General features: G+C 46.6%; 1 protein-coding gene across 2 annotated transcripts in view; it reads right to left on the bottom strand.

The window, feature by feature from the left end:
* Positions 1-14148, bottom strand: part of LOC308460365 (amine oxidase [copper-containing] 3-like) — a 28600-nt gene that overhangs the window by 10638 nt on the left and 3814 nt on the right. The window contains exons 1-2 of one of the 2 annotated variants that reach the window (XM_080976654.1): positions 2309-4499; positions 480-765 (exon numbers count right to left, since the gene is read on the bottom strand). In XM_080976654.1, the coding sequence (XP_080832780.1) occupies positions 480-765; positions 2309-3878 (1856 nt within the window). In that variant the 5' untranslated portion in view covers positions 3879-4499. Of the gene's footprint in view, positions 1-479; positions 766-2308; positions 4500-14148 lie in introns of those variants that run through there. The other variant, XM_080976653.1, reaches the window with a different exon arrangement.

Raw genomic sequence — 14148 nt, 5'->3', positions numbered from 1 at the left:
CGTGGCCGACTCTGGGGTTGCAGTGCTCATCTTGCTTTATTGGCCGAGGGAGCCGGCGTACAGCTTCCGGGTCATGTGGCCAGCTGCTTCTTGCGAACCAGAGCAGCACACGGAAATGCCAATTACCTTCCCGCCGGAGCGGTACCTATTTATCTACTTGCACTTTGACGTGCTTTTGAACTACTAGGTTGGCAGGAGCAGGGACCGAGCAACAGGAGCTCACCCAGTCACGGGGATTCGAACTGCCGAACTTCTGATCGGCAAGTCCTAGGCTCTGTGGTTTAATCCACAGCGCCACCCGCGTCCCTAAAACAACAAAAGAATAGTGCTAAAGGCCACATTTGTGGAGATTGTGATGCTATTCCAGAGAAAGTTGGACTTTCTGTGGTTTGAGAAAAGATGGAGGAACCAAGGGGAAAAGAGAGGAAGAGAATTACTGGATGATGGGACTGTGATGTCACATAAGACGCAATCACTACCTTCCCCAACTGATAGCTCTCTCCATTGGATCCGTCTCTGGAAGGTGGTCCCCAAAAAAGCTGATGGGCTGGATCCGATAGCCACGATTATGGCCCCATTTGTTCTTGCTTTCGGATGCAAAATAGATGTATCTTGGCATGTCATCATGTAAGCGAAAGGCAGCCTTGTCTTCCGTGTCTAAGACTTTCTTCACCAGTTTCATCCGGTTGATCTCATGTTCAGGGCTCCAAGGGACCTTCACTTTTTCAAAAGTCATGTCGTTGGCTAGCAAGGAATTCTGAACACCTAGAAAGAGGGATGGCGAGGATAGAACGGTAGTGAAAAATTATATTCTCAAGATCCTTCGTATATGTCCATACTGGTGGAGCAATTCGGCAGAGACCCTACCTGCCCGCAGACTGTCTGGCCAGAGTGGTGCATGCTCTGGTTATCTCCCGCTTGGACTACTGCAATGCGCTCTACGTGGGGCTACCTTTGAAGGCGACCCAGAAGCTACAACTAATCCAGAATGCAGCAGCTAGACTGGCGACTGAGAGCAACTGCCAGAACCATATAACACCGGTCCTAAAGGATCTTCACTGGCTCCCAGTACATTTCAAAGGACAATTCAAAGTGTTGGTGCTGACCTTTAAAGCTCTAAACAGGTTTGGCCCTGTATACCTGAAGGAGCATTTCCACGCTTATAGTTGAGATCCAGCTCTGAGGGCCTTCTGGAGGTTCCCTCACTGTGAGACATGAAGCTACGGGGAACTAGGCAGAGAGGGCCTTCTCGGTAGTGGCACCCTCCCTGTGGAAGGCCCTCTCATCAGATGTCAAGGAGGTAAAGAACCACACAACTTTTAGAAGACATCTGAAGGCAGCCCTGTCTCAGGAAGATTTTAATGTTTGACATCTTTTTTAAAAAAAAATATGTGCTGGAAGCTGCCCAGCCAGATGGGAAGGGTTTAAATAATAAAATCATTCTTTATTATTATGATAGGCTTGCAGAAACAGTGGAGAGACAAGCCTAATGTGTTGGATTTATCATCATGTATGGATTACAAGCTCAGCAAGAGCAAAAAAAAATTAACTAGAATAACTGCAGACTTAAAATCTAAGCTTTACAGTGAGGGAGGGTGAGTGACTGGAACAAGAGAGCATGAGTGGGAGCTTGTAAAATGCCCTTGAACCCCTGCAAGGTGCTAATCAAACCCAAGAGTCCCATGGAAACACAGTCAAAAACAATATTTTAGATGGATTCTGGAAATCCAGACACAGGTTGTTCCTATCACAAAGGGCAATGAAGCAGTATATAGATGTGGTTGCTCCAATGGTGCCCTCTCCTGGCAGAAACTTTGCCACTCAGTTCATGGAGATCTAGTAGGAATGTCAGCAAATTCCATCAGAAAGGGGAACAGAAATTCACCCAATCTGCATGTTTGTCCGAGGTCAGTAATGGAAACTGTGCAAGCAAATACAAGTGGCATTTACTATCATTATTTTTTTCCCCAGCCTGCAGATATTACACAAGTGGTTATTTCCTGCATGGTTTTGACATTTCCCTCAATGCATTGAGATTAACTGTGCAATTAATTACTTAATTAACTGCATGTGTTTTGGCCATAGCAGATAGCAAGATGAATAGCTAAGGTTTCAGCGGAAGCTGAACTGCAGCAGAATGGAAACAGTGCTTTGTTGCAACAAACCTGACCCAGGGTGGAAATCGCGGCCCCCTGGCACCCCTGGGTTGTGGGGTGGGAAGAGTGAGAAAGCACCCAGGGGCAAGAAGCAGAGCTGTCAACAAGGGCAGAAGACAGAGCAAAAGTGCCGTGATCAAAGTAGACCTTACCTCCCACATCCAAGTCCACTTTGTAGTTGATGAAATGAGTGTGGATCGTTCCAAGTGTGTGGTCTGCCACTCTGTTGCCATAGTCCAGCCCATCACCATAGAGGAAAGATGATGTTATATACCCACTGGCTCTGACTTTGCTTTCAATAGCACCATTTGGATGGAAAATGAAGTCCCAGATGTAGTCATAGTTCCCCATAGTAGATACAGAACGAAAGACCAGCGCAGAGGCAGGCAACCCCCCGTAGTAGAGAGACTGAAGGTTGGAGTAATGTCGCCGGAAGGGAGCCTCCACATTCTGCTCAAAAACACAGATGGAGTTCTTCTGCACCTCTGGAGTCACAGCCTCAATTAAATAAGCAGCATCAAGGTAAGTGGCAGAGTAAGGGCAATCAACTCCGCGGACGAGGGAATAAGAATACCTCCCCATGGCAAAATTGACATCCATATATCGGGTGGACATCCCACCAGGGCAGTTGGAACCGTAGACAGACATGGCGTCCTGCACACTGAGTTGGTAGACAATCCTTTGGCCCTTAAATCGGACGTCATAGACACTGGGTCCTCTGTTCACGTCCATCCTGAAAGCAAAACTCCAGGATGGGGAAATGACCTGGTTGTTCCTTACACTATAGCGTGGTCCGCAGGACTCATAGTGCAAAGGACCAGATCCCAGAGAGGGGACCTTTCGGTCGATCGAAGCAAACCCCCCGTCGGAGGAGACTCTCTCGACTTTGGCCACTTTCACGCGATTCGCTTTGAATTCCTTTTCCAGCTCCTGCAAACCATCATAATACTGACCGTTATAAAACACTTTTGGCACACTCCAGTGAGAGATGTTGAGGCTGCTGTGGTTTAGCAACAGCTCAAATCCCACCGGATGCAGGAAGAAGCCCTTGATGTTCTGGAACAGGGTAAACCAGGTGGCGCGATCTCCAGACTGGAACCCCCGAGGGGCTGAGGTGAGGGCCGCAAAGTCGCTCCCGTTGTGACCAAACACCTGTTCGAAGAAAGTGGCAGCTTCAAGCAGCTTTCCTCCCAGTAGGAATTTCCCAATTTGTTCGTATTCGTTCCCCATCACAGTTCGGCCGTGGTAAGATAACTTGCCTCTATATTTCTCCGCCGTCACATCCCGATGATATGTTGGCGCCGGGAGCGGGCCCACCACGTACTCTGTGATGTTTGGTTCTGCCTGGTTTCCAAAGTACACCACAGCCAGTGCCTGTCGAACAGGCTTTGGCCCTCCATGATCAAGGAATTTCAGCACCTGCTCCTTGCGGGGCACCTCCACATCCAAGTAGTAAACACAATTATCAGAAGAGTTGGCGTGATAAGCATCCACCAAGGGTAGCCCCAGGTGAGACTGCAGATACTTCAGCACCACAGCCGTCTCTTCTGTGGACAGGTCAGCAAATACCAGGCTCTGGTCATTGTGCTTTCCGCTCAGGGAATCCTGAGACCCTGCAGGACAGTGAACAAGGGTCTCCCTCCTAGTCAGCAAGACGCACACCAAGGCAAAAATGGTAACCAGAGCGAGTAGCAGGAGAATGAGCAGGGCTTTCGGGCTCATCGCGGCAAAGGAATGCTTCAAAGCCCCGTCCGGTTGCTCTCACCAAGTCCGTCCCAGTGACCGCTCGTTTGGCTGCTGGGTCAACGCAGCTGGAAAAATGACTCAATCCAGGAAATGCTAGATGATTAGGTAGAGGCCAAAAGGAAGAGGCCTGAAGTACGTGAGTAACAAAAAAACAAGGACCACCCTATCAGAACAGCTGGTTCATCACAGAGTAGATCTATTACGCAGTCGGAGATCTGAACACCAGAGAGTGAGACTTCTGGGGACTCTTTGTGGCAGTCAGTCTGCCACTGTTCCACTGGCCTGAGGGTGCCTTCATAGAGAGCATGGCAGATCACCTCGTCACTCCCATTATGGGAAGTTCCCAGAACTGACTGTTATGTTGGTTATTCTAGTTCAGAGGTCCTAATTTCTTCCCGCCCAGACATATTAATGGGCTTGATTTTCATACTCTTGGAAACCAGCCTTCGCTTCAGCAGCAGGGAGGGTGTGTATGTGTGTTTGTGTGTCTCGTTCAGTTATTAAAAAGAAGAGGAGAGCAGCGAAGAATGAAATTCCACCTGGAATTTGAACCCAAGGCTCCTTCCAGATGTCATGAATTGCGTGCACAATGCTATTGGGGGCGGTTAAACATGATTGCACTTTTAATATGATTTGTGCCCGCTAAAAATTTGGGGTGGTTAGTGCAAGAGCACCTTGGCAATGTGCTGAAATGTGTCCTCTACATTCTTCCTCTTGGTGTCAAGACCCTGCCATTCATGTGGGGTTTTGTGTGGACATAAGGGATAGATTAGCCCAGCAATCTCAGCCTGAACATCAAAACTTACATATGTGTAAAAATGAAAATATAGCGGTATTGTGTCACAACACAACTAGGATGCGGGTGGCGTTGTGGTCTAAACCACTGAGCCTCTTGGGCTGGCCGATTGGAAGGTCAGCAGTTCGAATCCCACAACAGGGTGAGCTCCTGTTGCTCTGTCCCAGATCCTGCCAACCTAGCAGGTCGAAAGCACGCCAGTGCAAGTGGATAAATAGGTACCACTGCAGCGGGAAGGAAACCGGCATTTCTGCGCGCTCTGGCTTCCATCATGGTGTCCTGTTGTGCCAGAAGCGGTTTAGTCATGCTGGCCAAATGACCCAGAAAGCTGTCTGTGGACAAACGTCAGCTCCCTTGGCCTGAAAGCGAGATGAGCGCCGCAACCCCATAGTCACCTTTGACTGGACTTAACTGTTCAGGGGTCCTTTTTACCTTTACAACTAACGTACACTTAGGGAAAAAGAAGGGGGAGAAGCTTGTCCCTTTTTACAAAGCCCACATTTCCTGTTGGTGCTGTGTACTACTATTCCTGAGGCGGGATGTCTGCAAATGAGCATGAGTGTTAACAAAAGTACACAAATGAAAATATGTTGGCATGGCATCATGGCGTAAGTAGCTCATAAAGAGGGGGGAAAGAGAATGGCAGGAACATGGACAACGGAATGGGTAAAGTTAATGTAAAGGTAAAGGTAAAGGGACCCCTGACCATTAGGTCCAGTCGTGGTCGACTCTGGGGTTGCGGCGCTCATCTCGCTTTATTGGCCGAGGGAGCCGGTGTACAGCTTCTGGGTCATATGGCGAGCATGACTAAGCCGCTTCTGGCGAACCAGAGCAGCACACGGAAATGCCATTTACCCTCCCGTCGGAGCAGTACCTATTTATCTACTTGCACTTTGACGTGCTTTCAAACTGCTAGGTTGGCAGGAACTGGGACTGAGCAACGGGAGCTCACCCCGTCACGGGGATTCGAACCGCCAACCTTCAGGTCGGCAAGGCCAAGGCCCTGTGGTTTAGACCACAGCGCCACCCGCGTCCCTAAAGTTAATGTAGGGATGCAATAATGTGTGAAGATTGGAGAAGCATATCAGAACCAATACAAGTGGATTATGTGTAGACAGCAGGCCTTCAAAATGTCCCTATTTTCCAGGGACGTCCCTGATTTAGAGAAGCCGTCCCGGTTACTGATTTGATCCCGGAATGTCCCACTTCTCCTTAGGATGTCCCTATTTTCATTGGAGAAATGTTGGAGGGTATGGAATTATCTGACCCACCGAGCCGTCAGAAGGCAATCCTATACTGTATAGGGAATTTTTAAAAAATAAATGTTTAATGTTTTATTATGTTTTAATATATGTTGGAAGCTGTCCAGAGTGGCTGGGGCCACTCACTCAGATGTGTAGAGTATAAATAGTAAATCATTATGGAATGGGACGTCCCTATTTTCATTGGAGAAATGTTGGAGGGTATGGGACAGCCCAGTATAAATCAATGCCAAATGCACTATTAATACATCGACAACATATTTCTACATGCACCCAAAATAACACAGCAGTCTGGGTAGGCTGTAGGTCCTGGGCTTTACTTACATGGAGGACATGGGTGAGAGCCAGTGTGGTGTAGTGGTTAAGAGCAGTGGACTCGTAATCTGGTGAACTGGGTTCAATTCCCCGCTCCTCCACATGCATCTGCTGGGTGACCTTGGGCTAGTCACACTTCTCTGAAGTCTCTCAGCCCCACTCACCTCACAGAGTGTTTCTTGTGGGGGAGGAAGGGAAAGGAGAATGTTAGCCGCTTTGAGACTCCTTCAGGTAGTGATAAAGTGGGATATCAAATCCAAATTCTTATTCTTCTTCCTTTGAACCACTTGCCAGTTTTGTTCCCATTTGGGTGAAATGAGTGTGCTGATGTGACGGAACAGAATCCCAGAAAATAGCAGTAGCCCTCCTAACAAAATCAGAACACATTACCAGGTGACAGGAAGCCATGCCGTGCAGGACACCAAGAAAGTTCAACCGAACTGCAGCTGCCCTTTGCGGAAAACCTTGAGATAAGCCTGGGGGGATGTAGGTGACAGATGTGCTGGTCAGCAACTGCTATGGGTTGAAGAAGTAAACACAGAAGTCAAGTTGCAGAGTGCCTGGGGAGGTCAACAAGATGGATGAACAGCTTTTAGGCTGGGACTGGAAGGTTTTTGGTGTTGCAGTCAGGCAATTTTAGATTCTGGATGCAATGGTCTTCCAGGAACCCTCCTCTTGAGATGGTAATATATACGGCTTCAGAATGTGGTAAGCCAAACTCATTCTGTTGAGTTGGAATCTGGCCCTGCCCTGAATGGAGCACTAGGAATTTTGCAGTTACTTGCAGAGTCGTGATGCTTTATGTGTCTAGGTGTGTGGGGCAGCAGTATGAAATGGGAAAAGTTAAGGGGCAGGGGCAGTGATGTAGCGTGGTGGTGGTGGGGCATAGGGGTAGTTGCCCCGGGTGCAAAATTGTTAGGGGTGCAAAATTGGTGCAACACCTGGTGCTGCTTCTGTTCAAAATGGTTTCTCCATGCGAGCCAGGAAGTGATCTCCCCAAGGGGTCAAGTTCACTGCATGTACGGTGTTAAAAGAAAATATTATGAAGATGATGTATAGATGGTATTTGACTCCTGTAAAATTAGCAAAGATTTACCATAACAGTGATAATTTATGTTGGAAATGTAAAGAAAAGGAGGGGACTTTCTATCATATGTGGTGGACATGACCCAAGGTGAAAGACTTCTGGGAGAAGATTTATAATGAATTGAAAAAAATGTTGAAATATACATTTATTAAGAAACCAGAGGCCTTTCTTCTTGGAATAATAGGTTTGGAATTGCCCAAGAAAGATGTTAAATTGTTTTTGTATGCCACAACTGCGGCAAGAATTTTGTTAGCTAAGAACTGGAAATCACAAGAAGTCCCAACAAAAAAAGAAGGAAGCTATCTCTCCAGACAACGGAATGACTCTTATTTTCTTATCTCTGCAGCTACAATCTCTCCTGGGTGAACATGGACGCTGTTAGGCAGTTGAATGAGCATGTGTGCTCTGTCTGTTTCCCTCCCGCAGCCCTGGCAACCCACATTATGCCACTGGGCAGGAGGCGAATTCACAGCAGCAGTTGGAGCTTGGGAAAGCACAGTCTATTTTGGAAGTCCAGACTCAGAGGTAGAGGTGTTCGTTTTCGGCTTGTTCACACTCTGGGGACCAGTGGAAGAAAAACTGCAGGAGTTAAAGCTGGACCTGTGCACAGACCAGGAGATAACCTGAATTACTGGCAGCTGGTTTAAGTGAGTCAGGCATGCTGGTCTTCAGTGTTGAAACATATCATTAGTTAAAAACATGTTCAGGGGCCTAGATTTGCAGCTTGGATCAAGGCATAAATTAAGGTCGATGCAGGAAACAGTTTGAATGGAAAAAGCAGGAGCCCTTCCTTAAATGTTGGAGGGTATGTAAGCGCTGAATAAAGAGGTCCTGAGAACCACATTTGGCTGTCAGCCCTGAGACAGAAGACAGGCCTCATTCAGTTCAAGACAGCAAAATACATCAAAGTCTAACAATGGGTCCAAGAAAGGAACCTCTGGGGGGAAATTAGTTAATATATTTTAAAAAAAACATACATACACACAAAAAAGACAGTTAGAAACTGGGAATTTGAGGGTGGGGAGGTACAAGCACCCACAGTTTCTGAACACTTCAGCTGAGCAATAGCTATTGTGTTCAGATTTGAGGCACCACAATGTAAGGAGCCGGCGAACAAAACTGGAAACGATTCAGAGATCTGTGATCATAGTTAAAGCCAGCTCTAGATGAAAAAGCGGAATGAACTGCAAAACATGGAAATGCAATTAAGGCAAGGATCCAACAGACTGAAGGACTAGTTTTTTCTTTTGTTTTTTTGAAGAGGTTCTTGGCTTTCCTTTTCTCAAAGCGCAGCAGGCCCACCTCACGCTGGGAAAGGAAGATTTCAAAGGAGTTTGTGCCGTGGTGGGTTGAGCGGAGGTCAACTATTTAAAGGATGAAAAGTTTGAAAAACACCAGGCCAGCACACGGATAAAGGGTGCCGTCACGGGAGCTGATTTCTGGGAGATCTCGCCCTAAATTAGCACCGATTCCAGCGCACGCAAGGAAGCCGCCTCAGGGACTTCTGCCACCTGAGGCGGTTTCCTCACACCGCCTAATGACTGGGCCGGCCCTGGTTTCCCGGATGTGTCAGGCGTGCATTTGGTGTGGGTGTACTCAGCCAATGAAAGCTCAAAGGCTTCTCCTTAGAACTGACATAGCCTGTTATTTCCTGAGCAAGGAGCCCTCAGCACCTCTCGGGGCCTTTTGTCCTCAGGGCAGCTTTCCAGGAAACAACCAGCAGGAAGGCTGCAATTTTGGAACCTTACCTCATTCCTAGAACAATGGTACAAGGTTCCCCCCCTCCCAATTGCCCCTGCCCTGGACAAGAACAAAACAATATATCCTCCAGAGTCTAGCCCCCCCAACTTGGTGGGGCCTAGATGTCAACATGTCGCCTTTGAGGAGGGGCGGCTGGCTGGGAGACTGCAAAGAGCCTCATGATGCTCCCAGCTGCAATGCGAGGCCTTTTTTGAACTCAAACATTGTAAAAACAGTCTCCTGTCCCAAGCTGGTTGAGGTCTATGAGTGGACCTACCCATTGATCTGCAATTTCCGGCAACTGCGGGTTGGAAAATATTGGTGGTGCAAGATATTAGCGGCTGAACAATGTTCATCCATGAACCACATCTATGGGGTCACCAATACAGACCCTCCAAGCGCCCCAATTTTCTAGGGACAGCCCCGGAATTACAGAAGCCGCCCTGGTTTTTTATTTGATCCCGGAATGTCCTAGTTTTCCTTTTTTCCTTCAGAGAGCAATTTAAAGTGGTGCAAAATGCAAGTCCTGTTCGCACCGAAAATAAAATCCCTGCCCCAAATGAAGGAAACGGTGACATACGAAATCCTTCCTATAATTCTGAAGGAAAAGATCAACAAGCCACTTTGAATTCTTCAACTGGAATGTTTCAGCAGCCAGTCATTTCTTGGGAAACACAGGGAGTGTTTATTCCTTTATTATAGAAGGAGCCCTACACTGTCTGCTCAGGAGTAAGCCTCACTGTATTCTGTGGAGCTTACTCCCAGGTAAGGTGTAAACTACAGCCTTACACTGCAATCCTAATTATTTTTACTCAGAACTAAGTCCCACTAATGGGATGTGGGTTTGGCGCATCAGAAGGTCGGTGGTTTGAATCCCCACGACGGAGTGAGCTCCCGTTGCTCTGCCCCAGCTCCTGCTAACCTAGCAGTTCGAAAGCACACCAGTGCAAGTACATAAATAGGTACCACTGCGGCGGGAAGGTAAACGGCGTTTCCGTGTGCTGCTCTGGTTCACCAGAAGCTGCTTAGTCATGCTGGCCACATGACCCGAAAGCTGTCTGCGGACAAACGCCGGCTCCCTTGGCCTATAGAGCGAGATGAACGCACAACCCCAGAGTTGTCCGCGACTGGACTTAATGCTCAGGGGTACCTTTACCTTTTAAGTCCCACTAAGTTCAATAGGATTTACTCTCTGGTATGTTCCTGATCATTCCCAGTTTTTTTTTTTTTTAAATTATTATTATTATTCCTGCCTTTTTCCCTGACAGGAACTCAAGGCATCGTACCGTTAACTTTCCCCCCATTCCAATCATCTGTGGAAGGTGCTGCACACATTCCCTTCCCTCACACATTTTTTTCCTTTACAACAACCCTGTGAGGTAGGCTCGGTGGAGAAGTTGTAACAGGCTCAAAGCGACCAATGTAGGTGTGCATATGACGCACATGTGTGCGCCAGGATCAAAGGCGGGAGATGCTTCCTGACGTAGAACAGAATGCCCTGTTTTCATCAGAGAAATGTTGGAGGGTATGATCTCAGCTTGAGGGGGGTGGCAACCACATCTAGAACAGGCTGAAAACTATTATCTCTGAGCCTGTATCTAACTACAGCACCTATCAGGATTGCGTTTGTTTCTTGACCAGCAGCCCATTACTGATTCCAGATACTGGTTCTGCGCTTCCAAAGCCTCACCTAACTGGGATGGAAATGATAAATGGAGCTGGGCGACATCTGACTGGCACGACTAAATTCCAAATCCTTAGATACCTTTGCAGAGAGGCTTCAAGTACAGTGGTACCTCGGGTTACATACGCTTCAGGTTACAGACTCCGCTAACCCAGAAACAGTACCTCGGGTTAAGAACTTTGCTTCAGGATGAGAACAGAAATCGGGCTCTGGCGGCAGCGGGAGGCCCCATTAGCTAAAGTGGTGCTTCAGGTTAAGAACAGTTTCAGGTTAAGTATGGACCTCCAGAACGAATTAAGTACTTAACCCGAGGTATCACTGTAGTGCAAATCCTGGCTGCTTCACACACATTCTGCAAAAGTATCACAGGAAAAATGGGGGTGAGGAGGGGGAACAGATCCACTGAACTGCCTTCTACTATATGGACAAGTTAAAATATAATGTTACGAAGTACTGGAAATTAGGCTTACCGGTAAGTTGAACGCTTGGGAGGGGGGGGAACACCTTCTTCTTCTTTTTTATAAGATATTTATTACGGTTTTTTGAAATATTACAGTGAAAATGAAAAAGAAAAAAGAAAAATACAAAATAAAAATAGTTAAAAACACACATATTTTCTATTACTTATTTTCCTTTAGCTTGTTTCGCGGACCTCCTCGTACCTCCCTTTTTTGTATTCCACTTCAATTTATTGGTTCAGCAAATCCTTACCATTAGATTTTAACCCATTTATAACCCTTTTTTTTTTCATATTCTCTTAGAGCATTACAGCTGGAAACCGCTTAATTACTATCCAACATCATTCTATCATTCATTAATTTTACAATATTTCTGTAAATAGTCTTTAAATTTCTTCCAATCTTCTTCCACCGACTCTTCTCCCTGGTCTCGGATTCTGCCAGTCATTTCTGCCAATTCCATATAGTCCATCACCTTCATCTAACATTCTTCCAAAGTGGGTAGATCTTGTGTCTTCCAATACTTTGCAATGAGTATTCTTGCTGCTGTTGTAGCATACATAAAAAAAGTTCTGTCCTTCTTTGGCACCAATTGGCTGACAATGCCCAGAAGAAAGGCCTCTGGTTTCTTCAAGAAGGTATATTTAAATACCTTTTTCAGTTCATTATATATCATTTCCCAGAAAGCCTTAATCCTTGGGCACGTCCACCAAAGGTGAAAGAATGTACCTTCAGTTTCTTTACATTTCCAGCATTTATTGTCGGGCAAATGATAGATTTTTGCAAGCTTGACTGGGGTCATGTACCACCTGTATATCATTTTCATAATATTCTCTCTTAGGGCATTACATGCCGTAAACTTCATATCTGTGGTCCATAACTGTTCCCAGTCAGCAAACATAATATTATATCCAACATCTTGTGCCCATTTAATCATAGCAGATTTTACCGTTTCATTCTGAGTATTCCATTTCAACAGCAAGTTATACATTCTTGACAAATTCTTAGTTTTGGGTTCTAACAGTTGTGTTTCTAGTTTTGATTTTTCCACCTGGAAGCCAATTTTCTTATCCAAATTATATGCCTCCATTATCTGATAATAATGAAGCCAATCTCTCACTTTGTTTTTTAGTTTCTCGAAACTCTGCAATTTCAATTTGTCTCCTTCTTGTTCCAAAATTTCCCAATATTTCGGCCATTTGGCCTCCATATTGAGCCTTTTCAGAGCTTTCGCTTCCATCGGTGACAACCACCTTGGGGTTTTATTTTCCAATAAATCCTTGTATCTTATCCAAACATTAAACAGTGCTTTCCTGACAATATGATTTTTAAATGCTTTATGTGCTTTGACCTTATCATACCATAAATATGCATGCCATCCAAATACGTTGTTAAAACCTTCTAAATCCAAAATGTCTGTATTTTCAAGAAGTAGCCATTCTTTCAACCAGCAAAAAGCTGCTGATTCATAATAAAGTTTAAAGTCTGGCAGGGCAAATCCACCTCTTTCCTTTGCATCAGTTAATATCTTATGGAACACCTTCATTCTTACGAACACTTCTGCACTGAAAACAAGTTGATTGTGGAGATGGTTGAATGTCCATTGCTGGAAATTTCCCAGGAAAAGCTGGAAAGGAATCTGTTTATCCTTTAAGTACAGGATGTCCTGCTCACAGCATCATTGGACTCCATACTGATCTGTCTTTATCTCAAGTCTATAGCTCAGTCTGAATTCATTTGGAACGATCACTGCATGTTCCCCACAATCCTTTACCCTTCAGCTGAGCTCTGCTTGACTTTTCACGAAGTCCCCATGCTTTTTGCTTTGCAGACACGCTGCCACGGAAACCTAGGACCTATCCTCACCGCCTCAAAAATCAGCTTTTGGCCTGCCTTTTCCTGCCTTTTCCAGGTACGAACCACATCGACATCTCTGCTGCAGTGTTCATGTAAGATAGGTAAAGGGACCCCTGACCATTAGGTCCAGTCGTGGCCGACTCTGGGGTTGCAGCGCTCATCTCGCTTTATTGGCCGAGGGAGCCGGCATACAGATTCCGAGTCATGTGGCCAGCATGACTAAGCCGCTTCTGGCAAACCAGAGCAGCGCATGGAAAGTCCATTTACCTTCCCGCCGGAGCGGTACCTATTTATCTACTTGCACTTTGACGTGCTTTCGAACTGCTAGGTTGGGAGGAGCAGGGACCGAGCAACGGGCGCTCACCTTGTCGCGGGGATTCGAACCGCCAACCTTCTGATCGGCAAGTCCTAGGCTCTGTGGTTTAACCCACAGCGCCACCTGCGTCCCATCACATAAGATATCCTGGAGCAAAAATCGCTTTTCTCCTAACCGGGAGTAACGCGAAAAGGTTTTCTGATACAATACCACGATGCTTTCCCCTGTAAAGTGTGTTTGGCATAAAACCTTTGTTTATTTGTCTCGGATCCTCTCTGCTTTTCACTCACCACCTCCTCAGTGGTACCCACAACACAAACCCCATCCCTCTCCGCCTCAACCTCTTTCTGCTGCTGCCTTCTTCCATCCCCATCTCACTCATTCATGGCACTTATGGCCCTGAGCCCAGTGCTCTTCATTCCCAGAGGTGCTGAGGACAGTGGCCCAGCAGGGCAAGGAACTGGGCAGCTGAAAAGAGGGAGCTCCAGGCAGCAGCAAGCAGCCACTCAGGAAGTACACAACTACCATCCTGTTCCTGCCTTCTGGCTTTCGGCTGAGGCCTTTCCCTGCCCCATCACTACCAGGGATTTCTAAGCACTGATTCTCCCCAGGCCTGCGCCTGGCCTTGGGGCAAGTGCAAGTGAGCAAAGGGGCACAGGCAGGGAGGACCACATTTGTATGGGACCCAATCCCTTTGCATTCAATAGGGCTTACTTCTGAGGAGGCCGAGG

This window comes from Podarcis pityusensis, assembly GCF_964106645.2.
Source record: "Podarcis pityusensis genome assembly, chromosome: 13".
NCBI lineage: Eukaryota > Metazoa > Chordata > Lepidosauria > Squamata > Lacertidae > Podarcis > Podarcis pityusensis.
This window is presented reverse-complemented; position numbering and strand designations above follow the sequence as displayed.